Source organism: Vespula vulgaris, chromosome 19, assembly GCF_905475345.1.
Source record: "Vespula vulgaris chromosome 19, iyVesVulg1.1, whole genome shotgun sequence".
In the NCBI taxonomy this organism is placed as follows: Eukaryota; Metazoa; Arthropoda; class Insecta; order Hymenoptera; family Vespidae; genus Vespula; species Vespula vulgaris.
Window position 1 is genome coordinate 2,417,277 of NC_066604.1, and position 27,641 is coordinate 2,444,917.

The 27,641-nt window shown below is 35.7% G+C and overlaps 1 protein-coding gene across 5 annotated transcripts in view; it reads left to right on the forward strand.

Annotated features, from left to right (window-relative positions):
- The window catches only part of LOC127070769 (laminin subunit alpha-1), a 119,224-nt gene extending 110,522 nt beyond the window's left edge, over window positions 1–8,702 (forward strand). For all 5 annotated transcript variants that reach the window (XM_051009178.1, XM_051009179.1, XM_051009180.1 and 2 more), the window contains 17 exons: window positions 44–353; window positions 423–583; window positions 869–1,007; window positions 2,517–2,757; window positions 2,827–3,000; window positions 3,066–3,232; window positions 3,305–3,463; window positions 3,544–3,692; window positions 3,791–4,078; window positions 4,164–4,332; window positions 4,438–4,857; window positions 4,946–5,134; window positions 5,229–5,563; window positions 5,636–5,942; window positions 6,036–6,474; window positions 6,544–6,912; window positions 6,997–8,702. In XM_051009178.1, the coding sequence (XP_050865135.1) occupies window positions 44–353; window positions 423–583; window positions 869–1,007; window positions 2,517–2,757; window positions 2,827–3,000; window positions 3,066–3,232; window positions 3,305–3,463; window positions 3,544–3,692; window positions 3,791–4,078; window positions 4,164–4,332; window positions 4,438–4,857; window positions 4,946–5,134; window positions 5,229–5,563; window positions 5,636–5,942; window positions 6,036–6,474; window positions 6,544–6,912; window positions 6,997–7,139 (4,159 nt within the window). In that variant the 3' untranslated portion in view covers window positions 7,140–8,702. The remainder of the gene's footprint in view (window positions 1–43; window positions 354–422; window positions 584–868; window positions 1,008–2,516; window positions 2,758–2,826; window positions 3,001–3,065; window positions 3,233–3,304; window positions 3,464–3,543; window positions 3,693–3,790; window positions 4,079–4,163; window positions 4,333–4,437; window positions 4,858–4,945; window positions 5,135–5,228; window positions 5,564–5,635; window positions 5,943–6,035; window positions 6,475–6,543; window positions 6,913–6,996) is intronic.
- Window positions 8,703–27,641: the final 18,939 nt, after the last annotated feature.

Consider the following 27,641-nt stretch of genomic DNA (forward strand, 5'->3'; position numbering starts at 1 on the left):
TTCCCTCAAATTATAAAAAGACAAATTTTTATTTGGTACATAGAAACACTAAAGAGTATATCGAATGGTTAAATTCAGTCTGCAACTCAACGGAACCGATAATGATAGCTCAAGAAGACACTGATGATTTCACTTTGAAGTTGAATGATATGAAAAAAATTTTGGAAGAAACAATGGAGATTTTATTTACTTACGATGGTCTTTATAAAGACATTAATAAAACATACGTGGAATTCGAAAATTATTGTAATCGAATTACTGCGTTGGCAAAAGAGATCGATGCGATGAACGATGGAAAACAATTGATTGATGAAGCAAAAGGATTCATTATTAACACACAGAATGATCTTCAAGTTAGTATGATTGAGAATTTAAATTGATCGAGTTTAAACGAGCAGATATTGCAATGTATATTTTTTTAGAATCTTCCAGATCTGAAAAAGAAATTATCTTTTTGGACCGATGAATTACGTGTGAAAGAAGAAATATTATACAGATTAAATTACGAATACAATGATAAATACGTCATTCCAGCGATCGAACATGCGAAGAATTTGTCAAATTATGTGGATGATTACGTTAGGTACGAAAATCATTTTTTTTTATTTTTTCTATAAGAGTTCTTTTTTTCATATTACTCGCGTTATCTAAATGTGAATCAATCCTTAACTGATAAGATCGAATAACTTAAAAATCATACGTGCGAAATTGATTCAAATGTTTAATATTGTAGTAATAGCAATATATTCAAGTGATTTTCGTCTTATCGGTAAAGAGTTCATTATTTTCAAACAATATATTTTATGCTACTTTGTGTAATCGATGCTCGATGACTTGATAAAGTGCAACTCGCGTTTCTGCCAAGCAGTCTGTTTTCGGAGACACGCGACATAGCGGCTAGCCCGCTGAAGGCGAGTCAAGCTTACAAGAACATCGTTGATAGCTTGACAAGAGCTAAAGATACTGCGTTAATGGCAAAAGAGACAGCTGAAAATACGAATTCTCAGGTAACAACATTCTAAACATTTATTTAGTTATAATTATTACGATTGAGCAATATATCGCATATTATTAATCTTTTATCCTTTATTTTAAATAAATAAAATAAAATTTACATAATTATACTAAAAATTTGAATGATTTTATCATAATTATGTTCTTATTATGAAAGAAAAGAAAAAGATTCAATATAAAAAATTATTAACAAAATCGATTTTATTATAACAATATTATTGCAATATTTAAATAAATAGAGAATAAATTTTGCTTTAAAACGGTTTTTGAATCAAGTCTCTACGACTTTCCGTTCCGGAGATATCGCCTTCGAAAGATTTCCATTCATAATTCATTCACTACAGCTGTTCGTAGTAATAGTAGTAGTAGTAGTAATTCGGTCAGCTGGGATGCGTAAATTCTTGGAATTTATATAGGTCAGTGTGTCACCAGGTTAAATGAATGAAATTATGTAGGTCAGTGGGTCAACATAAACGTTTCCATTTATATAGAAATATCTTCGGAACTAAAAGTCGTAGAGACTTGATTCAAATACCATTTTAAAGGGAAAAATATGCCCTATTTTTTAACATATTGTTAATAATTAATTAACAATTTATTATAAACAATTTGTTATAAACAAATTCATAGAAACTAAATTCATCTTATTTTATCAAAGAAAAAAATTCAAATTACGACTGATTTATAAAATTACGTAAATTGATGAATAATTTATAAACAAATTATTTTGTTTATCGAAACAAAACAATTTTTTTATATTGTTAATAGCCCGTGTTTTCCATTTACATAAGAATATCTTCGGATCTTAAAATCGTAGAGACTTGAAACGAATATCATTTTAAAGGGTAGAATATTTCCTATTTTTTTATCATATTGTTAATAATTAATTAACAATTTGTTATAAACAATTTGTTATAAACAAATTTTTAGGAACTAAATTCATCTTATTTTATCAAAGAAAAAGATTCAAATTACGATTGATTTATAAAATTACGTAAATTGATAAATAATTTATAAACAAATTATTTTGTTTATCGAAAAAAAAGATTTTTTTTTATATTGTTAATAGCCCATGTTTTCCATTTACATGAGAATATCTTCGGATCTAAAAATCGTAGAGACTTTAAACGAATATCGTTTTAAAGGGTAGATTATTCTCTATTTTTTCAACTTATTGTTAATAATTAATAATTTTCATAAACAATTTCTATAAACGAATTTTTATGATTTAAATTAATTTTATTTTGCCAAAAAAAAAATTCAATAATACACGATTTTCAATCATTTCAATTATTTTAAGACGAAATTTGCTATTAACACATAAATTTCGTAAAATTTGTGTCGAGTGTCACTCGACAATCATTGACTCACTTCTTCATCTTATTTATAGACTCATACATTGACTAATTATTTCATAGACTTATTTCTTCTTTTCACTCATTGTTTGATTTAATAATTAATCATACTATGATGCTTAAATAATACAAAATTATTTTATATAGATTTTTCCAAACGGAAAACAATCAAAATCTATGTTGGACAAATCGATAGATGTTCTACGTGATTCAACCGAACAATTAAAAAAAGCCAATGACATGAAGGAAACCGTCGAAGATTCGTCTAATAAAACAGAATTGCAGGAAGCTGCTGTGAAACTTTTAAAGAATACTTTAAACAATACTGGAATACGTGATAACAATATAAATGTAAAATTGAGAGAAGTCCAGAGTGAAAGCAAAGCGTGTAAGTAAATGCATGTAAATACTAAATAAAAATATTCCTATGTAAAATTAATTTCTCTATCTTTTTCAGTGCAAGAAAAATTAGAACAAGTTATGCAAGACAACAATGAAGTTTCGGAATCACTGACCGACATGCAGAGACTAATCGATGATTACAAAAAAGGAATTTCTGATAGATTACAATCAAAGTTCCAAGATCTAAAGAGAGAAGGAGATTCGAAAATCAGTTTAGCCAGTGAAAAATGTAAAAATTTAAATAATTAATCGACTTTAATTCTTAATAAACTATATTATCAATTTCTATTCCAGTATCAGAAGCTTTGAGTAACATTAAAAAAGCAGATGCGAAGCTAATAAGTTTATCAAATGCTGCAGTGAAACGTAAAAGTATTTTCGACAAATGGAATGATACGTTAACATCAAAGCTACAAAATCTCAAAGACAAGATTGCAGAGGCTAGGAATACTGCTGAAGGAGTAATAATCATTGAAGAAAATCAAGTATTCTTTATTTTCTAATTTTTCATCTAATCAATTTTAATCTTTTAGATTCGAATTTCCGTGAAATCGATGGAAGACAAAAAATGTATCAGATCCTATAGACCAACAACTCTTCAACCATCCTCAATGACAAATATAGTAATGACTTTTGCTATTCCTAATAATCGAAAAGAAGGCTCTTTACTTTACTTGCCTAGCAGTATCAATGTACGTTCTTTTTAATCTGCATGTTTTACCAATTTTTATACACCAAGTGACAATGTTATTTTTTTTTTGTTATTTCATAGGATGATTTCATAGCTTTAGAAATGATCGATAGGAAAGTGAAATTTTTGTGGAATGTAGGAGGAGGTACAGGAATCTTAACACATCCTGAAATCATCGAAAGTGGTAAACTCAAAGAAGATAGATTTTGGTATCGCATTGAAGCTGAACGGTAAACAAATCTTTTTTAAAAATATAATTTTTAAAATATTTTACTTTCTACCTTATCTAAATTCTTTACTTTATCTACTCTTTTTCTAATTTTTATAGAATAAGAAACGTTGGTAAACTCAGTGTTCGAAAACAATCTTCTACATCTGGGAGGTATCTTCCTGTGATGAATTCAACGAATCCAGAATATGGACGATTCGATGTCATCAGTATGGATCGTGTTTGGTTAGGAGGCATACCAGAATCTCAAAGAAGACCTGTTGAAGTCAGTGCTGTTAATGGTTTACCTGCTTGTGTTCATCAGGTCATTCTTGATGGAAAACCTATTGGTTTATGGAATTTTGTTACAACTGCACCAGACATGGCCTGTGAAGCTTGCATGGAAGGGTAATTATTAGAAATAAATGACTATTTCTTTTGAAATTGTATGATGATGAACATTTTCTTATTAATTTATTTTTTTATGAAATAGAACTGAAGATATCAGGGATGACATAGCTTATAGCTTTAATGGTGAAGGCTATGCTGTTAGAAATAAAGTATCTTCTGGTCCTTACAACAAATATACGTTTGGGGTCTCTATCAGTTTCCGTACATACGATGAAAATGCTTTAATCTTCTTAGCAATTAATGAAAATAATGTACGTATATTTTAGAATACATACATACATATATGTATACTTACAAAGTCCCAAAAATGAAATTTCTTCTCTACTTGTTTAAATTTGTTTAAATCCAATCGATAGAATCAACATATCATGATATTTCTTCGAGAAGGAAGAGTCATTCTTCACGTCGGCTATGGTGGTAATGTTAGTATGGAGATGTCCTCCACTTACAAATACAATAATGGTAATTGGACAACGGTAGATGCCTTTAGACAATATCAGTTACGTAAAAGTATTGAGAAATGTAGTTTAAATGTTGGTGAAGAAAATGATAAGAAGATAGGAGCGCCAACACCTCAGCCTAAGAAAGAAGATATTCCAGATTTAGCACAAGCTAAATATTATTTCGGTGGTGTACCGCCTAGTTTTAGAGCTGAAAATATAATACTACCATCTCAAGTATCATTTCTTGGTTGTATGTCTAATATTATCGTACAAGAAGGCTATGATCCTATGGTTGAACAGTATTATGGCGTTGAACCAACTTGTGCAAACAAGGTTATTATTTGAAAAAAATAGTTTTACTCTAATTAATTAATTAATTAATTATTTATTATTATGTTCATGAATTATAATTATATTTTAGCCACTAAGAATAGTAGGATTTTATGGAAATGGCTATCTCGAACATTCCTCCTACACTTTACGTAAAATAAGTTCATCTATGAGTTTCTCATTCAGAACTCTACAAGAAGAAACTCTTCTATTGTTATCCACGTTCCAAGGTCAAGAAGAAAAATTATACAGTCCACAAGTCATTAATGAGGATATAACGGTAATAATTTTTTGATCATTTTATTCAATGAATTTTGTGCCGAGAATTTACTCACTCGTTAATACATATCTGTTTTTTCTTTTTTTCTTTTTAGAGAGAAAATTATTATTCTGTCTGTGTGATGAAAGGACAAATCGAAGTACGATTAAACGCTGGCAAAGGAGAGCTTATTCTTAGATCTAATAATACTTTCAATGATGGGAGATATCATACTGTTACAATTATTAAAAAAAGAAAGGAAGTTGAATTGAGAATCGATGATGCTTATCAAAGTACTGGGAGATTACCTAGCAGTGCAGCTATTAAAGCGTCTGATTCTAACGGTGGCCTCTTCTTTGGTGGACTTCCAGCTTTGATTAATAATACAAAAATGGTGACTACTAAGATTCCTCTTTATGGTGCAATTAAAGATGCTATCTTCAATGATGAGTAAGTTCTCTATAGCAAATTTTAAAAACAAAATATTTTACAAAATTCATATTAAATAATTTATTAATTTAGAATCCTAAGATTCGACGAAGTCACATCGTTTGATCACGCACTGATTGGTCGACCTGGACCTAGCATGGGTAAAGATCTTCCTAATTACACACCTTCTGCTTCATTGTCAAGAGGAATGTCTACTCAGCCTGAGGGTTGTCAAAAGGTTCCATATTACTCTTTGGAACCGGGAGCATTAAAATTTGGTGACAAATCACACAGCCATACTCAACTCTATTTAAACTTCAAAAAATTCTGGGAAAAAAAATATACCATTGAGTTTGACTTTAGGACTTATTATCCCAATGGTCTATTATTTATTACACCGGTAAATTGATTAAAGAATAAAATAATAAATTGTGAAATATTTTTTTGAAGAAATACAATTAAAAACTTGTTTTTTTTTTTTATTAATATATAGGGTCTTAGATTAAAGCATTATTTGATGATCGTTATTAGAGATGGACAACTTTTGCTTCTTGTCAAATGCAAGCAGAAAAAAGAGATCTTGTTTAAGACGCCATTCAACGATGGAAATTGGCATCATGTTGTATTAAGTCACGATGAGAGAAGACTGACACTTGTTGTAGATACTCAAACCCCTCGTACGATCAAAGTACCTAAAAAGATTGGATTAGCACCGATGATGTATATTGGTGGATTACCAGAAAGTGGTACTCCATTACCAGAACAAATTGTGGTGAAATTGGAGACTTTAAAGGGATGTATAAGAGGCTTAAGAGTTAATGGAAATATCTATGACATGGTCGGTTCCACCAGTCGAGCTTATAATGTCGGTCAATGCTTTCCTAGTGTAGAAAGTGGAGCTTATTTTCAAGATGAAGCTTACGCAATTTACAGTAAGTTTGAATCCACGTTTAATAGACATCATGAACGTATACGTTGTAAGAATTTTTGTGCTTTCACAGAAAGAAATTTTGAATTAGGAGCTGTACTAGAACTTCAACTAGAATTTAGAACTTCAGAATTATCAGGAGTTTTGCTTTCTATAACTGCTCCTAGTGGCTCTCCGTCCTTATCCTTGGAATTGAACAATGGCAAAGTAATTATGTCTGGTGATTTGGGAGATAGTAATCCATTGTACGTGGAACAAAGATTTCCTAGTCCATATGCTATCTGTGACAATCGTTGGCATCGTATTCAAGCTGTTTATAACGATGAAGAATTAGCATTAAAAGTTGACGATCTAGATCAAAAATATGGATTGCCTACTAATGTTAATTATCATTTCATGGAATCCACGACTTTAGGTCCCCTTTATATCGGTGGTTTACCAGGTAAAAATATAATTTTATCAACGACGTTAAATTACTCGAAAAATTTTAATACACCATATATTAATTACATATTAATATTTTTAGCTTCAGCTATGAAAGGAACGTTACTCACGCGAGATCATTTCAATGGATGCATAAGAAACGTAATGATAGGAGGAGAAAGACGAGATTGGACAGATATGGCTGAACTGCATAATATACACTTGAGTTCTTGCCCGATACAATGATGTAACACATCTTAGATGCAAATTTGAAGTGCATCGAATCAATCCAAAGACTGTTACGAGGCAGACGCGCAACAAAGTGACGAATATTCTTATGAATCCTTTGATAAATAATCGTTAAATACAGAGATAAGTGCCATAACGCGACAAAGGGATTAGTAATCCTTAAGACGTAAGACTTAGTGAAGCCAAAAGATGCTAAAATATAAAATCTATTAAGCTCTAAAGTTAGTAGGAAACTTGATATCAGTCTGCGTTTAGAAAACATGGCACAAAAGCTCGTCACACAATATCCACAATTGTGAAAACAGCAATTTTAAGAAAATATATATATATGTAAGTAAACAAATCACTACCCAGTGTTGGACAATATTTAATTTAATTAACGATTAAATGTTTACTTATATTAATATTAGTATTTTAAACAATTATATAAATTAATCGATAAATATATAAATTATTTGAATCGTTTTATTCTACATATGATTACAAAATTACGTCGAACGTTACTTGACGCGAGTTCTGTAAAATTGGTCAAGAGTGTCACTTGACGATCATTTTATGTCTTATCGTAGAATCGTCCATTGACGAGCTTCTTTGAAGACCATTAAATTTTTTAAATGTTTTATTATAAAAAGCAGAATCACTAACTATTCCATATATATAGAATCATTTATCATTTCTTTTTAAATGTTAATAAGAGATTAAGAAAAATATGTAATAACGCAAATATTTATTTCATGGCAATGAGAACTTAAATTGTTAATTATTAATCTAAGTAATGATTAAATTACCAATTTAATCTTTAATTGCGATCGATAATTAAATATTTTCAATGTAATCATTAATCACTAATTGAATTAAATAATACAGAACACTGCCACTGCCATATAGAATAATTACAAATACATTATAGGATATACATATTGTACATCAGTATTTAAAGCTATTATTTATTACCAATGATTTATACATACATGTAATTATGATTTCAATTAAGCATACTCAATGCACTCGAGGATTACTATTAATTAATAACATCTTAAATAAGTAGAATTAACTAAATAAACTGTTTTATATTTTTATGGTGGTATTAATGTAACTACTGAATTTAATACTTAAGTAAAATAAGATACACAATTTTTTTTAAATATTCAGATAATGTATCCAATGCAAAGGCTATTTTTCATATCAACAAAAAATAAATCCTTTGTAAAACCAATAGTGCCGTAAAAAGGATCATTTTCATGTAAAATTATATATATATATATATATATATATATATATATATATATAATTATAAACGAAAAGAATTTTTGGAAAATATTTTAATATTTGTGAGATACCACCTATATTCGTATAGTCATTGAATTGTAATATATTATACATATATAAAAGAATTAACAATGATACTCTATAAGATAAAAAAAATATACACTATGTAAAAATATATTCATCCAGTCGCTTAATCAACCTTATATAATCCATTAACAAATGACATAGAGTCAAATTCCTTTTTTATGCAATTAAAATTATATGAAATATAAGAAACTGTAGTTAAAATGATATATAGATATAATTATTTTCTAAATGGCTTTATTAAATTCTTTAATTCAATAATAAATAATTATACAATCTTTTTGTGAATTAGAAGTCCTCTTTTTGTAAGGAGAAATATTTTTTCGTAAAAAAAGTATTTCTTTACTGGAAACCAATAGGCTGACGATAACGCTACAAATAAGAATTAAACAGAAATATAAGAATAAATGAGAACTATGTGCATATGATAGTGAACATAAGAAAATATAATATTTAATTTCGAAAAAGTAAATAAGAATGAATAAAAATATTAAAATAATTAGAATTACAGTACGTTTGACGAAACAATAACCATAAAATTGTATTAAATTTATAATAATAATCTTTAAAAATCATCTACTCAAATATGCTTAGAAATGTATAAAGTATATACTATTAAGCTTAGTTAAAATTAAAAAGACCAGATTATAGAGATACACCGAAATATGCAGCCATTCGCCCGGTAGTACTTGCGTTATATGATTATATATAAATTTTAATTATACATTTTAGATATGATTTAGACATAGAATTCGATATTTCGCAAGTACTACCGACCCAGGTCCCACCGCGTGGAGGTAGCTGCATCTGGGGACACACGAGCGAACGGGGACTCTACTCTCTAAGATTCGCTGGACAGGCGTGAACAAATAATCGCCGAACAAATAAAACGAAGTCCCAAGTAGGACTTTTAATCGCGCTCGGACACTCATGTGAGTGTCCGAATGACTCTAGTCAAAAATACGCATTACCGGCGTAATATAATCTACTATTTAAGCACATAAAACCAAGTCCACGGTAGGACACATTTAATCGCGCCCGAACACTCACGTGGTGTTAAAATAACGGTATCTCTACTCTAAAATCCGCGTTCCCGATGTTCGCGAGGTAACATGAACGAACAGGGACATCGAGTCCGCAACGGTATCCTACTAGGGATAATTAACAATTTAACCACAAATTAAAAATAATTGTTTTAACTAAAATATGCAGCCATTCGCCCGGTAGTACTTCCGCTATATAATTATTTAAATATCCATATATAATTTAGTTATAAACTATTAATGTAATTTAGATACAATTTCAATATATTGCAAGTACTACCGACCCAGGTCCCACCGCTTGGAGGTTGCTGCATCTGGGGACCCACGGGCTAACGGTGACTCTACTCTAAAGTTCGCGTGACCGGCGTGATCAAATAATCGACGTTCCATAAACCGAAGTCCCCGGTAGGACTTATAATCGCGCCCGAACACTCCCGTGAGTGTTAAAATAACGGTGACTCTACTCTAAATTCGCGTCCGCGGCGTTTTATGCACTAACCAAGAAATCAGGCGGCTACACTGAAGGAGGATCAGTCCACTCTTACGGATAGCAAACCACACTACTCGGCAGCACATAAGCCGACTCACTAGCACGACCGGTCATTGATTCGTTTTTAGCAATCAAACGTAGTCCATATCGGTAGGACTTTTAATCGCGCCCGAACACTCCCGTGAGTGTTAGAAGAACGGTGACTCTACTTTAAATTCGCGTTCGCGGCGTTCTATGCACTATCCAAGAAATCAGACGGCTAACTGGCGGAGGGTCAATCCACTCTTACGGATAGCAAATCACACAACTCGGCAGCACATAAGCCGACTCACTAGCACGACCGGTCATTCATTCGTTTTTAGCAATCAAACGTAGTCCATATCGGTAGGACTTTTAATCGCGCCCGAACACTCCCGTGAGTGTTAGAAGAACGGTGACTCTACTTTAAATTCGCGTTAGCGGCGTTCTATGCACTAACCAAGAAATCAGGCGGCTACACTGAAGGAGGATCAGTCCACTCTTACGGATAGCAAACCACACTACTCAGCAGCACATAAGCCGACTCACTATCACGACCGGTCATTTATTCGTTTTTAGCAATCAAACGTAGTCCATTACGGTAGGACTTTTAATCGCGCCCGAACACTCCCGCGAGTGTTAGAAGAACGGTGACTCTACTTTAAATTCGCGTTCGCGGCGTTCTATGCACTAACCATGAAATCAGGCGGCTACACTGAAGGAGGATCAGTCCACTCTTACGGATAGCAAACCACACTACTCAGCAGCACATAAGCCGACTCACTATCACGACCGGTCATTTATTCGTTTTTAGCAATCAAACGTAGTCCATTACGGTAGGACTTTTAATCGCGCCCGAACACTCCCGCGAGTGTTAGAAGAACGGTGACTCTACTTTAAATTCGCGTTCGCGGCGTTCTATGCACTAACCATGAAATCAGGCGGCTACACTGAAGGAGGATCAGTCCACTCTTACGGATAGCAAACCACACTACTCAGCAGCACATAAGCCGACTCACTATCACGACCGGTCATTTATTCGTTTTTAGCAATCAAACGTAGTCCATTACGGTAGGACTTTTAATCGCGCCCGAACACTCCCGTGAGTGTTAGAAGAACGGTGACTCTACTTTAAATTCGCGTTCGCGGCGTTCTATGCACTAACCAAGAAATCAGACGGCTAACTGGCGGAGGGTCAGTCCACTCTTACGGATAGCAAATCACACAACTCGGCAGCACATAAGCCAACTCACTAGCACGACCGGTCATTCATTCGTTTTTAGCAACCAAACGTAGTCCATTACGGTAGGACTTTTAATCGCGCCCGAACACTCCCGTGAGTGTTAGAAGAACGGTGACTCTACTTTAAATTCGCGTTTGCGGCGTTCTATGCACTAACCAAGAAATCAGGCGGCTACACTGAAGGAGGATCAGTCGACTCTTACGGATAGCAAACCACACTACTCAGCAGCACATAAGCCGACTCACTATCACGACCGGTCATTTATTCGTTTTTAGCAATCAAACGTAGTCCATTACGGTAGGACTTTTAATCGCGCCCGAACACTCCCGCGAGTGTTAGAAGAACGGTGACTCTACTTTAAATTCGCGTTCGCGGCGTTCTATGCACTAACCATGAAATCAGGCGGCTACACTGAAGGAGGATCAGTCCACTCTTACGGATAGCAAACCACACTACTCAGCAGCACATAAGCCGACTCACTATCACGACCGGTCATTTATTCGTTTTTGGCAATCAAACGTAGTCCATTACGGTAGGACTTTTAATCGCGCCCGAACACTCCCGTGAGTGTTAGAAGAACGGTGACTCTACTTTAAATTCGCGTTCGCGGCGTTCTATGCACTAACCAAGAAATCAGGCGGCTACACTGAAGGAGGATCAGTCCACTCTTACGGATAGCAAACCACACTACTCAGCAGCACATAAGCCGACTCACTATCACGACCGGTCATTTATTCGTTTTTAGCAATCAAACGTAGTCCATTACGGTAGGACTTTTAATCGCGCCCGAACACTCCCGTGAGTGTTAGAAGAACGGTGACTCTACTTTAAATTCGCGTTCGCGGCGTTCTATGCACTAACCAAGAAATCAGGCGGCTACACTGAAGGAGGATCAGTCCACTCTTACGGATAGCAAACCACACTACTCGGCAGCACATAAACCGACTCACTAGCACGACCGGTCATTTATTCGTTTTTAGCAATCAAACGTAGTCCATATCGGTAGGACTTTTATTCGCGCCCGAGAACACCACGTCTCTGCCCGCCGACAAAGGCGTGAGTGTTCTTCCTATCCTTCCCGTATTCGCGTCTAGCAATCGATTATGAAACGAACATTTCGACGATTTATGGGATCACCCTCGCCGATATGTCGAAGTCCATGAACTGGAGGAGAAGCAGAAGAGAAAGAGAAGAAAAGAAACCGGGACATGCGCGCATGTGAAGAGGATAGAAGTCGGGAGAGAAAGAAGAAGGCATATCCGGAAAGTAACACGTGCACGTGTGAGAACGATGAAAGGGAAAAGAAAAGATGGACATAGAGTGTAGCTACACTTGACCAAAACCGGGGTACGAAAATCGAGCTCGATTTTTCGATACTGAAAGGGGGAAACCCGCACAGAAGCCCACACCCACGAGCCCAACTCATAGGTCCCACCCGAAAGAAATTAGAATAATGAACCTTGAGTATTTATTTCCGAGTATAGGAAAGATTGATGAAATAATGTAAAATGCACGAAGTTCGATGTTTAATTGGAATTGCATAGAAAAGCTTTTGGAAAAATCTTAAAGAACGCAGCCATTCGCAAGGTGATACTTGCAGCGATGATCGGTCCCTCGATCACCTAATCTGAAACAGAAGAAGAATAAAAGAAAAGATAAAATTATAGCAAATATTAAAGAGATATTAAAAATTAAATATAAGAGCGAAAATTAAAAAGTAAATAAAAGATTTATATGAAAGCAAAAATTAAAAATATAATGAAAACTAAATATAAATGCAAAAATAAAAAAGTTAATAAAAGTTAAATATAAAAGTAAAAATTATATATAAAATTAAATGCAAAAAGATATTTATATTTAACATATTTTCTGTAAACTTTGTTTCCTGTAAAAATTTAATTTCACGATGATTGGTCCCGCGATGATCGGTCCCTAGATCACCTAATCTGAAACAGAAGAAGAATAAAAGAAAAGATAAAATTATAGCAAATATTAAAGAGATATTGAAAATTAAATATAAGAGCGAAAATTAAAAAGTAAATAAAAGATTTATATGAAAGCAAAAATTAAAAATATAATGAAAACTAAATATAAATGCAAAAATTAAAAAGTTAATAAAAGTTAAATATAAAAGTAAAAATTATATATAAAATTAAATGCAAAAAGATATTTATATTTAACATATTTTCTGTAAACTTTGTTTCCTGTAAAAATTTAATTTCACGATGATCGGTCCCTCGATGATCGTTCCCTCGATGATCTAACCTGAAACATAAAAGGAGTAAAAAAAAAGTGTATATAAATGAAAAAGAAGAAAGGAAAAGAAACGATGTAGAGAAAAATAGAAAAAGAAACGTGGAGTATTTGCGTAAGTGAACGTGAGAAAAATAAAATTCCGAACGATTATTTTGCATCTCGAAAATCATTTCGCTCGAGGAAGATCAGAGTACCATTATTGAGTTCGATTTTTCCCTAGTGAAAGAACCATACCCGCCTAAGGCCCACACCCGAGGGCCCATCCCAAGGGTCCCACCCGATAGAAGATAGAGTACTTGATCAACAATTTAACCACAAATTAAAAATAATTGTTTTAACTAAAATATGCAGCCATTCGCCCGGTAGTACTTCCGCTATATAATTATATAAATATCCATATATAATTTAGTTATAAACTATTGATGTAATTTAGATACAATTTCAGTATATTGCAAGTACTACCGACCCAGGTCCCACCGCTTGGAGGTTGCTACATCTGAGGACCCACGGGCTAACGGTGACTCTACTCTAAAGTTCGCGTGACCGGCGTGATCAAATAATCGACGTTCCATAAACCGAAGTCCCCGGTAGGACTTATAATCGCGCACGAACACTCCCGTGAGTGTTAAAATAACGGTGACTCTACTCTAAATTCGCGTCCGCGGCGTTTTATGCACTAACCAAGAAATCAGGCGGCTACACTGAAGGAGGATCAGTCCACTCTTACGGATAGCAAACCACACTACTCGGCAGCACATAAACCGACTCACTAGCACGACCGGTCATTTATTCGTTTTTAACAATCAAACGTAGTCCATATCGGTAGGACTTTTAATCGCGCCCGAACACTCCCGTGAGTGTTAGAAGAACGGTGACTCTACTTTAAATTCGCGTTCGCGGCGTTCTATGCACTAACCAAGAAATCAGACGGCTAACTGGCGGAGGGTCAGTCCACTCTTACGGATAGCAAATCACACAACTCGGCAGCACATAAGCCGACTCACTAGCACGACCGGTCATTCATTCGTTTTTAGCAATCAAACGTAGTCCATATCGGTAGGACTTTTAATCGCGCCCGAACACTCCCGTGAGTGTTAGAAGAACGGTGACTCTACTTTAAATTCGCGTTCGCGGCGTTCTATGCACTAACCAAGAAATCAGACGGCTAACTGGCGGAGGGTCAGTCCACTCTTACGGATAGCAAATCACACAACTCGGCAGCACATAAGCCGACTCACTAGCACGACCGGTCATTCATTCGTTTTTAGCAATCAAACGTAGTCCATATCGGTAGGACTTTTAATCGCGCCCGAACACTCCCGTGAGTGTTAGAAGAACGGTGACTCTACTTTAAATTCGCGTTCGCGGTGTTCTATGCACTAACCGTGAAATCAGGCGGCTAACTGGAGGATGATCAGTCCACTCTTACCGATAGCAAACCACACTACTCGGCAGCACATAAACCGACTCACTAGCACGACCGGTCATTTATTCGTTTTTAACAATCAAACGTAGTCCATATCGGTAGGACTTTTAATCGCGCCCGAACACTCCCGTGAGTGTTAGAAGAACGGTGACTCTACTTTAAATTCGCGTTCGCGGCGTTCTATGCACTAACCAAGAAATCAGACGGCTAACTGGCGGAGGGTCAGTCCACTCTTACGGATAGCAAATCACACAACTCGGCAGCACATAAGCCGACTCACTAGCACGACCGGTCATTCATTCGTTTTTAGCAATCAAACGTAGTCCATATTGGTAGGACTTTTAATCGCGCCCGAACACTCCCGTGAGTGTTAGAAGAACGGTGACTCTACTTTAAATTCGCGTTCGCGGCGTTCTATGCACTAACCAAGAAATCAGACGGCTAACTGGCGGAGGGTCAGTCCACTCTTACGGATAGCAAATCACACAACTCGGCAGCACATAAGCCGACTCACTAGCACGACCGGTCATTTATTCGTTTTTAGCAATCAAACGTAGTCCATATCGGTAGGACTTTTAATCGCGCCCGAACACTCCCGTGAGTGTTAGAAGAACGGTGACTCTACTTTAAATTCGCGTTCGCGGCGTTCTATGCACTAACCAAGAAATCAGACGGCTAACTGGCGGAGGGTAAGTCCACTCTTACGGATAGCAAATCACACAACTCGGCAGCACATAAGCCGACTCACTAGCACGACCGGTCATTCATTCGTTTTTTGCAATCAAACGTAGTCCATATCGGTAGGACTTTTAATCGCGCCCGAACACTCCCGTGAGTGTTAGAAAAACGGTGACTCTACTTTAAATTCGCGTTCGCGGCGTTCTATGCACTAACCAAGAAATCAGGCGGCTAACTGGAGGATGATCATTCCACTCTTACCGATAGCAAACCACACTACTCGGCAGCACATAAACCGACTCACTAGCACGACCGGTCATTTATTCGTTTTTAGCAATCAAACGTAGTCCATATCGGTAGGACTTTTAATCGCGCCCGAACACTCCCGTGAGTGTTAGAAGAACGGTGACTCTACTTTAAATTCGCGTTTGCGGCGTTCTATGCACTAACCAAGAAATCAGGCGGCTAACTGGAGGAGGGTCAGTCCACTCTTACGGATAGCAAACCACACTACTCGGCAGCACATAAACCGACTCACTAGCACGACCGGTCATTTATTCGTTTTTGCAATCAAACGTAGTCCATATCGGTAGGACTTTTATTCGCGCCCGAGAACACCACGTCTCTGCCCGCCGACAAAGGCGTGAGTGTTCTTCCTATCCTTCCCGTATTCGCGTCTAGCAATCGATTATGAAACGAACATTTCGACGATTTATGGGATCACCCTCGCCGATATGTCGAAGTCCATGAACTGGAGGAGAAGCAGAAGAGAAAGAGAAGAAAAGAAACCGGGACATGCGCGCATGTGAAGGGGATAGAAGTCGGGAGAGAAAGAAGAAGGTATATCCGGAAAGTAACACGTGCACGTGAGAACGATGAAAGGGGAAAGAAAAGATGGACATAGAGTGTAGCTACACTTGACCAAAACGGGGGTACGAAAATCGAGCTCGATATTTCGATTCTGGAAGGGGGAAACCCGCACAGAAGCCCACACCCACGAGCCCAACTCATAGGTCCCACCCGAAAGGAATTAGAATAATGAACCTTGAGTATTTATTTCCGAGTATAGAAAAGATGGATGAAACAATGTAAAATGCACGAAGTTCGATGTTTAATTGGAATTGCATAGAAAAGGTTTTGGAAAAATCTTAAAGAACGCATCCATTCGCAATGTGATACTTGCAGCGATGATCGGTCCCTCGATCACCTAATCTGAAACAGAAGAAGAATAAAAGAAAAGATAAAATTATAGCAAATATTAAAGAGATATTAAAAATTAAATATAAGAGCGAAAATTAAAAAGTAAATAAAAGATTTATATCAAAGCAAAAATTAAAAATATAATGAAAACTAAATATAAATGCAAAAATTAAAAAGTTAATAAAAGTTAAATATAAAAGTAAAAATTATATATAAAATTAAATGCAAAAAGATATTTATATTTAACATATTTTCTGTAAACTTTGTTTCCTGTAAAAATTTAATTTCACGATGATTGGTCCCGCGATGATCGGTCCCTCGATCACCTAATCTGAAACAGAAGAAGAATAAAAGAAAAGATAAAATTATAGCAAATATTAAAGAGATATTGAAAATTAAATATAAGAGCGAAAATTAAAAAGTAAATAAAAGATTTATATCAAAGCAAAAATTAAAAATATAATGAAAACTAAATATAAATGCAAAAATTAAAAAGTTAATAAAAGTTAAATATAAAAGTAAAAATTATATATAAAATTAAATGCAAAAAGATATTTATATTTAACATATTTTCTGTAAACTTTGTTTCCTGTAAAAATTTAATTTCACGATGATTGGTCCCGCGATGATCGGTCCCTCGATCACCTAATCTGAAACAGAAGAAGAATAAAAGAAAAGATAAAATTATAGCAAATATTAAAGAGATATTGAAAATTAAATATAAGAGCGAAAATTAAAAAGTAAATAAAAGATTTATATGAAAGCAAAAATTAAAAATATAATGAAAACTAAATATAAATGCAAAAATTAAAAAGTTAATAAAAGTTAAATATAAAAGTAAAAATTATATATAAAATTAAATGCAAAAAGATATTTATATTTAACATATCTTCTGTAAACTTTGTTTCCTGTAAAAATTTAATTTCACGATGATTGGTCCCGCGATGATCGGTCCCTCGATCACCTAATCTGAAACAGAAGAAGAATAAAAGAAAAGATAAAATTATAGCAAATATTAAAGAGATATTGAAAATTAAATATAAGAGCGAAAATTAAAAAGTAAATAAAAGATTTATATGAAAGCAAAAATTAAAAATATAATGAAAACTAAATATAAATGCAAAAATTAAAAAGTTAATAAAAGTTAAATATAAAAGTAAAAATTATATATAAAATTAAATGCAAAAAGATATTTATATTTAACATATTTTCTGTAAACTTTGTTTCCTGTAAAAATTTAATTTCACGATGATCGGTCCCTCGATGATCGTTCCCTCGATGATCTAACCTGAAACATAAAAGGAGTAAAAAAAAAGTGTATATAAATGAAAAAGAAGAAAGGAAAAGAAACGATGTAGAGAAAAATAGAAAAAGATACGTGAAGTATTTGCGTAAGTGAATGTGAGAAAAATAAAATTCCGAACGATTATTTTGCATCTCGTAAATCATTTCGCTCGAGGAAGATCAGAGTACCATTATTGAGTTCGATTTTTCCCTTGTGAAAGAACCATACCCGCCTAAGGCCCACACCCGAGGGCCCATCCCAAGGGTCCCACCCGATAGAAGATAGAGTACTTGATCAACAATTTAACCACAAATTAAAAATAATTGTTTTAACTAAAATATGCAGCCATTCGCCCGGTAGTACTTCCGCTATATAATTATTTAAATATCCATATATAATTTAGTTATAAACTATTGATGTAATTTAGATACAATTTCAGTATATTGCAAGTACTACCGACCCAGGTCCCACCGCTTGGAGGTTGCTGCATCTGAGGACCCACGGGCTAACGGTGACTCTACTCTAAAGTTCGCGTGACCGGCGTGATCAAATAATCGACGTTCCATAAACCAAAGTCCCCGGTAGGACTTATAATCGCGCACGAACACTCCCGTGAGTGTTAAAATAACGGTGACTCTACTCTAAATTCGCGTCCGCGGCGTTTTATGCACTAACCAAGAAATCAGGCGGCTACACTGAAGGAGGATCAGTCCACTCTTACGGATAGCAAACCACACTACTCGGCAGCACATAAGCCGACTCACTAGCACGACCGGTCATTGATTCGTTTTTAGCAATCAAACGTAGTCCATATCGGTAGGACTTTTAATCGCGCCCGAACACTCCCGTGAGTGTTAGAAAAACGGTGACTCTACTTTAAATTCGCGTTCGCGGCGTTCTATGCACTATCCAAGAAATCAGACGGCTAACTGGCGGAGGGTCAGTCCACTCTTACGGATAGCAAATCACACAACTCGGCAGCACATAAGCCGACTCACTAGCACGACCGGTCATTCATTCGTTTTTTGCAATCAAACGTAGTCCATATCGGTAGGACTTTTAATCGCGCCCGAACACTCCCGTGAGTGTTAGAAAAACGGTGACTCTACTTTAAATTCGCGTTCGCGGCGTTCTATGCACTATCCAAGAAATCAGACGGCTAACTGGCGGAGGGTCAGTCCACTCTTACGGATAGCAAATCACACAACTCGGCAGCACATAAGCCGACTCACTAGCACGACCGGTCATTCATTCGTTTTTAGCAATCAAACGTAGTCCATATCGGTAGGACTTTTAATCGCGCCCGAACACTCCCGTGAGTGTTAGAAGAACGGTGACTCTACTTTAAATTCGCGTTCGCGGTGTTCTATGCACTAACCAAGAAATCAGGCGACTAACTGGAGGATGATCAGTCCACTCTTACCGATAGCAAACCACACTACTCGGCAGCACATAAACCGACTCACTAGCACGACCGGTCATTTATTCGTTTTTAACAATCAAACGTAGTCCATATCGGTAGGACTTTTAATCGCGCCCGAACACTCCCGTGAGTGTTAGAAGAACGGTGACTCTACTTTAAATTCGCGTTCGCGGCGTTCTATGCACTAACCAAGAAATCAGACGGCTAACTGGCGGAGGGTCAGTCCACTCTTACGGATAGCAAATCACACAACTCGGCAGCACATAAGCCGACTCACTAGCACGACCGGTCATTCATTCGTTTTTAGCAATCAAACGTAGTCCATATCGGTAGGACTTTTAATCGCGCCCGAACACTCCCGTGAGTGTTAGAAGAACGGTGACTCTACTTTAAATTCGCGTTCGCGGCGTTCTATGCACTAACCAAGAAATCAGACGGCTAACTGGCGGAGGGTCAGTCCACTCTTACGGATAGCAAATCACACAACTCGGCAGCACATAAGCCGACTCACTAGCACGACCGGTCATTCATTCGTTTTTAGCAATCAAACGTAGTCCATATCGGTAGGACTTTTAATCGCGCCCGAACACTCCCGTGAGTGTTAGAAGAACGGTGACTCTACTTTAAATTCGCGTTCGCGGTGTTCTATGCACTAACCAAGAAATCAGGCGGCTAACTGGAGGATGATCAGTCCACTCTTACCGATAGCAAACCACACTACTCGGCAGCACATAAACCGACTCACTAGCACGACCGGTCATTTATTCGTTTTTAACAATCAAACGTAGTCCATATCGGTAGGACTTTTAATCGCGCCCGAACACTCCCGTGAGTGTTAGAAGAACGGTGACTCTACTTTAAATTCGCGTTCGCGGCGTTCTATGCACTAACCAAGAAATCAGACGGCTAACTGGCGGAGGGTAAGTCCACTCTTACGGATAGCAAATCACACAACTCGGCAGCACATAAGCCGACTCACTAGCACGACCGGTCATTCATTCGTTTTTTGCAATCAAACGTAGTCCATATCGGTAGGACTTTTAATCGCGCCCGAACACTCCCGTGAGTGTTAGAAAAACGGTGACTCTACTTTAAATTCGCGTTCGCGGCGTTCTATGCACTAACCAAGAAATCAGGCGGCTAACTGGAGGATGATCATTCCACTCTTACCGATAGCAAACCACACTACTCGGCAGCACATAAACCGACTCACTAGCACGACCGGTCATTTATTCGTTTTTAGCAATCAAACGTAGTCCATATCGGTAGGACTTTTAATCGCGCCCGAACACTCCCGTGAGTGTTAGAAAAACGGTGACTCTACTTTAAATTCGCGTTCGCGGCGTTCTATGCACTAACCAAGAAATCAGGCGGCTAACTGGAGGATGATCATTCCACTCTTACCGATAGCAAACCACACTACTCGGCAGCACATAAACCGACTCACTAGCACGACCGGTCATTTATTCGTTTTTAGCAATCAAACGTAGTCCATATCGGTAGGACTTTTAATCGCGCCCGAACACTCCCGTGAGTGTTAGAAGAACGGTGACTCTACTTTAAATTCGCGTTTGCGGCGTTCTATGCACTAACCAAGAAATCAGGCGGCTAACTGGAGGAGGGTCAGTCCACTCTTACGGATAGCAAACCACACTACTCGGCAGCACATAAACCGACTCACTAGCACGACCGGTCATTTATTCGTTTTTGCAATCAAACGTAGTCCATATCGGTAGGACTTTTATTCGCGCCCGAGAACACCACGTCTCTGCCCGCCGACAAAGGCGTGAGTGTTCTTCCTATCCTTCCCGTATTCGCGTCTAGCAATCGATTATGAAACGAACATTTCGACGATTTATGGGATCACCCTCGCCGATATGTCGAAGTCCATGAACTGGAGGAGAAGCAGAAGAGAAAGAGAAGAAAAGAAACCGGGACATGCGCGCATGTGAAGGGGATAGAAGTCGGGAGAGAAAGAAGAAGGTATATCCGGAAAGTAACACGTGCACGTGAGAACGATGAAAGGGGAAAGAAAAGATGGACATAGAGTGTAGCTACACTTGACCAAAACGGGGGTACGAAAATCGAGCTCGATATTTCGATTCTGGAAGGGGGAAACCCGCACAGAAGCCCACACCCACGAGCCCAACTCATAGGTCCCACCCGAAAGGAATTAGAATAATGAACCTTGAGTATTTATTTCCGAGTATAGAAAAGATGGATGAAACAATGTAAAATGCACGTAGTTCGATGTTTAATTGGAATTGCATAGAAAAGGTTTTGGAAAAAGCTTAAAGAACGCATCCATTCGCAATGTGATACTTGCAGCGATGATCGGTCCCTCGATCACCTAATCTGAAACAGAAGAAGAATAAAAGAAAAGATAAAATTATAGCAAATATTAAAGAGATATTGAAAATTAAATATAAGAGCGAAAATTAAAAAGTAAATAAAAGATTTATATCAAAGCAAAAATTAAAAATATAGTGAAAACTAAATATAAATGCAAAAATTAAAAAGTTAATAAAAGTTAAATATAAAAGTAAAAATTATATATAAAATTAAATGCAAAAAGATATTTATATTTAACATATTTTCTGTAAACTTTGTTTCCTGTAAAAATTTAATTTCACGATGATTGGTCCCGCGATGATCGGTCCCTCGATCACCTAATCTGAAACAGAAGAAGAATAAAAGAAAAGATAAAATTATAGCAAATATTAAAGAGATATTAAAAATTAAATATAAGAGCGAAAATTAAAAAGTAAATAAAAGATTTATATCAAAGCAAAAATTAAAAATATAATGAAAACTAAATATAAATGCAAAAATTAAAAAGTTAATAAAAGTTAAATATAAAAGTAAAAATTATATATAAAATTAAATGCAAAAAGATATTTATATTTAACATATTTTCTGTAAACTTTGTTTCCTGTAAAAATTTAATTTCACGATGATTGGTCCCGCGATGATCGGTCCCTCGATCACCTAATCTGAAACAGAAGAAGAATAAAAGAAAAGATAAAATTATAGCAAATATTAAAGAGATATTGAAAATTAAATATAAGAGCGAAAATTAAAAAGTAAATAAAAGATTTATATGAAAGCAAAAATTAAAAATATAATGAAGACTAAATATAAATGCAAAAATTAAAAAGTTAATAAAAGTTAAATATAAAAGTAAAAATTATATATAAAATTAAATGCAAAAAGATATTTATATTTAACATATTTTCTGTAAACTTTGTTTCCTGTAAAAATTTAATTTCACGATGATTGGTCCCGCGATGATCGGTCCCTCGATGATCGTTCCCTCGATGATCTAACCTGAAACAGGAAAAGTATGAAACAGAATGAGAAAAAGATATAAAAAAAAAATGAGAAAAAAAAGGATAAACAGAAAAAAGGAAAGAGAAAGAAAAATTTGCGTATATACGCGTGAGAAAAATAGAATTCCGTACGATGGATGTGTGTCTCGAATTTCGGTTCAGTCTACGAAAATCAGAATATCATAATTGAATTCGATTTTTCTTTGGCGAAAGAACGAAACCCGCCTAAGGCCCACACCCGAGGGCCCCTCCCAAGGGTCCCACCCGAGAGAAGATAGAGAAGTTAATGAACAAGTTAATCAACTGTTTAAAATAATTGTTCAATCTACAATATGCAGCCATAGGCTGGGTAATACTGGAATCCTGTTAGGTATCCTCCCTGTAAAAGTGAAACGAGAATATGCTATGTATTTAAATGTTCTTGTTTCATTCCCATGTGCACTTTTATTCAGTGCACTTTCAGTGGTCCTCACAATTGCCCTATTTTATACGTTTCGAAATTATTACTTTAATATAAAACTTGATTTTATAAAAATAAAATTACGGATTTAATTGAACTTTAGAAAAGAAATATGGGAAAAATTTATTACTCGACTTTAATAATAAAAATGTATAAAATACGTAAAAATTCTATTCCCAAACGCGTGGCACTGTGAGATGGGACACGGAATGAATATTATTAATTTCTGAAAATGATATTATTATTATATAAGAGCATTTTGAGTGACAACATGGTATAATTAAAATATGACTAAGAGTTATTCTCGAAGTGTTCTGTCGAAACTTCGAAAATAACTCAATAGTCTAATAGTTGCCCTCTTGAGCCACAAATTGTGGGGGCCTCTTCGGCACATAGCCTCTTCTTTGCTTCGTACCCTAACAACTACTATAGAACATTTGAACTATCGTCAACTATCGCTAAGAAACTAGAACTATCTCTTATTTTAAAACGTCGAAGAAAACTAACGAATCTAAAGCAACTCTAAACCAATCCTGAAACGAAAAATCGAGAAAGCATCGGTAGAGAAACGAGAATTAATATATTAATTGCTGAAAATCCTAAGCTAAAAATTGATTAAGTTACTCTATGTTCTACGCGTTGCGATTTTACAAGTCTCTTTATCTTTTATCAACGATTCTACTCTACTTTATTCTTTCAAAAGCAATGACTCTATTGAGACTTTTCGTTTATTAATATAATTGATTAATCTTTATTTAAAAATGTAATGAAAAATCATTGGACGCTCCTTCTTACAAACAATTATTCTAATTACTAGAAAATAAATTATACAATTTCGTTTGTAATCCAGAGACTATCCATCGCGAATCGCTTCTTGCTTATTTATTATTAAAATTGGCGAATATCGCGATACATTACTATTTTCGCGAGAGAAAATTATTTAAAAATCCATTTAAACATTCAAAATTTCAAATAATTATAATTAACACGTTTAAACAAGAAGACTCTATCCTGATCTAATAAATAAAACGAAAAATAACGAACCATTCGCGAGTAAATCTCCGAAGAAATTTATTCGTGGTCACTCATTGCTCTTCTACTAATTAATTACAACCAATCACTCGTGCCGATTCGGACCTTTCGTCCTCGACATGATTGAGTGATCAGAGGGATTTCAAAATTAACTTACTACTTAAGAAGTTCTGCGGTGGCTCCAAAACACTGGACCGCGACTTAGGTCGAAATTGAGGGTGGATGATTTGTAGTTGGTTGAAAATGAGGTAGGTCGACATCGACGTTGGTCGAGATCCTCTTCATTGATGCACTGACTCTAATTCGCGGTAGTTATTTATTAACGAACGGTCACTGAATTTATTTCGCGAAATACTACTATCTTTTATATATACAGTCTGTGCGACTGTTAAAAAAGTAAAAAACTTGGCGAACAAACACTGACTCTAAGGACTGCATTGCGCGCAGTCTATGTAAAAACACTTATCGTTTAAATCGCGATACGCGAACGAATAAACACTGCTTCTACTTCGCGATAAATTTATTTTAGCGAAACTAAGACTCGATTTCATCATTGCTATGCGCGCGATTGCAATGAGGTTCTGGAACAAAAATACAAACGAAATAATTAGTATCATTATTATAATGAAAACTGTATAAATCATTCAAGAAATATGTGATAGAAACATATACTTACTTTAAATCTTCGTTAATACTCGTTCGAATGGCATCCTGCGAAAATTTCTAAGTCCACTGATGGAGATAGATTGTCAAAGTCCCTCGAAAGTCCGAAAATTTCTAAGTCCACTCGTGGAGATAGATTTTCAGTCCTTCAAAGGTGCGAAAATTTCTAAGTCCACTCGTGGAGATAGATTTTCAAAGTCCCCAAAAGATGCGAAATTTTCTATGTCCAGTCGTGAAGATTGATTTTCAAAGTCCCGAAAAGACGCGAAAATTTCTAAGTCCACTCCTGAAGATACATTTTTAGTTCCCCAAAGATGCGAAAATTTCTAAGTCCACTCGTGGAGATAGATCTTCAAAGTCCCGAAAAGACGCGAAAATTTCTAAGTCCACTCGTGAAGATACATTTTTAGTTCCCCAAAGATGCGAAAATTTCTAAGTCCACTCGTGGAGATAGATCTTCAAAGTCCCCAAAAGATGCCAAATTTTCTAAGTCCACTCGTGAAGATAGATTTTTAAAGTTCTTCAAAGATGCGAAAATTTCTAAGTCCACTAGTGGAGATAGATTTTCAAAGTCCCCAAAAGATGCGAAATTTTCTAAGTCCAGTCGTGAAGATTGATTTTCAAAGTCCCGAAAAGACGCGAAAATTTCTAAGTCCAGTCGTAAAGATTGATTTTCAAAGTCCCGAAAAGACGCGAAATTTTCTAAGTCCAGTCGTAAAGATTGATTTTCAAAGTCCCGAAAAGACGCGAAATTTTCTAAGTCCAGTCGTAAAGATTGATTTTCAAAGTCCCGAAAAGACGCGAAAATTTCTAAGTCCACTCGTGGAGATAGATCTTCAAAGTCCCCAAAAGATGCCAAATTTTCTAAGTCCACTCGTGAAGATAGATTTTTAAAGTTCTTCAAAGAAGCGAAAATTTCTAAGTCCACTAGTGGAGATAGATTTTCAAAGTCCCCAAAAGATGCGAAATTTTCTAAGTCCAGTCGTGAAGATTGATTTTCAAAGTCCCGAAAAGACGCGAAAATTTCTAAGTCCAGTCGTAAAGATTGATTTTCAAAGTCCCGAAAAGACGCGAAATTTTCTAAGTCCAGTCGTAAAGATTGATTTTCAAAGTCCCGAAAAGACGCGAAATTTTCTAAGTCCAGTCGTAAAGATTGATTTTCAAAGTCCCGAAAAGACGCGAAAATTTCTAAGTCCACTCGTGGAGATAGATTTTCAGTCCTTCAAAGGTGCGAAAATTTCTAAGTCCACTCGTGAAGATAGATTTTTAAAGTTCTCCAAAGATGCGAAAATTTCTAAGTCCACTCGTGGAGATAGATCTTCAAAGTCCCGAAAAGACGCGAAAATTTCTAAGTCCACTCGTGGAGATAGATTTTCAGTCCTTCAAAGGTGCGAAAATTTCTAAGTCCACTCGTGAAGATAGATTTTCAGTCCCCAAAAGATGCGAAAATTTGTGTCCACTCGTGAAGATAGATTTTTAAAGTTCTCCAAAGATGCGAAAATTTCTAAGTCCACTAGTGGAGATAGATTTTCAAAGTCCCCAAAAGATGCGAAATTTTCTAAGTCCACTCGTGGAGATAGATTTTCAGTCCCTCAAAGGTGCGAAAATTTCTAAGTCCACTCGTGAAGATAGATTTTTAAAGTTCTCCAAAGATGCGAAAATTTCTAAGTCCACTAGTGGAGATAGATTTTCAAAGTCCCCAAAAGATGCGAAAATTTGTGTCCACTCGTGAAGATAGATTTTTAAAGTTCTCCAAAGATGCGAAAATTTCTAAGTCCACTAGTGGAGATAGATTTTCAGTCCCCAAAAGATGCGAAATTTTCTAAGTCCAGTCGTGAAGATATATTTTCAAAGTCCCCAAAAGATGCGAAATTTTCTAAGTCCAGTCGTGAAGATATATTTTCAAAGTCCCGAAAAAACGCGAAAATTTCTAAGTCCACTCGTGAAGATACATTTTTAGTTCCCCAAAGATGCGAAAATTTCTAAGTCCACTAGGGGAGATAGATTTTCAGTCCTTCAAAGGTGCGAAAATTTCTAAGTCCACTCGTGGAGATAGATTTTCAGTCCTTCAAAGGTGCGAAAATTTCTAAGTCCACTCGTGAAGATTGATTTTCAAAGTCCCCAGAAGACGAGAAAATTTCTAAGTTCACTCGTCGAAGTCCAAAGCACAACTGAACCAGGAATAATGAATATTGGTCAAAGACCTGACGTTGTTGTCGTCCCCCGAAGCCGAGCATCCCCACTTCGCATTTAAGTCTAAAATCAAATAAGGTGTTATATACTTTAATTGGCTGTTCGTTAATACTTGCACGAATAGCATCAGCGAAAATTTCTAAGTTCACTGGTCGAAGTCCAACGCACAACTGAACAAGGAACTATAAAGGTCGGCGAAGTACCCGACTTTGTTGTCGTCTCTCGAAACCGAGTATCCCCACTTCGCATTTAAGTCTAAAATCAAATAAACTGTTGTATATTTGAATGAACTGTTCGTTAATATTTGCACAAATGACACCCGCGAAAATTTCTATGTATTCTCCTCGAATTCCAAAGCACAACTAAATTACTAACTGTCAAAGTCGGTCAGAGGTACGATCTTGTTT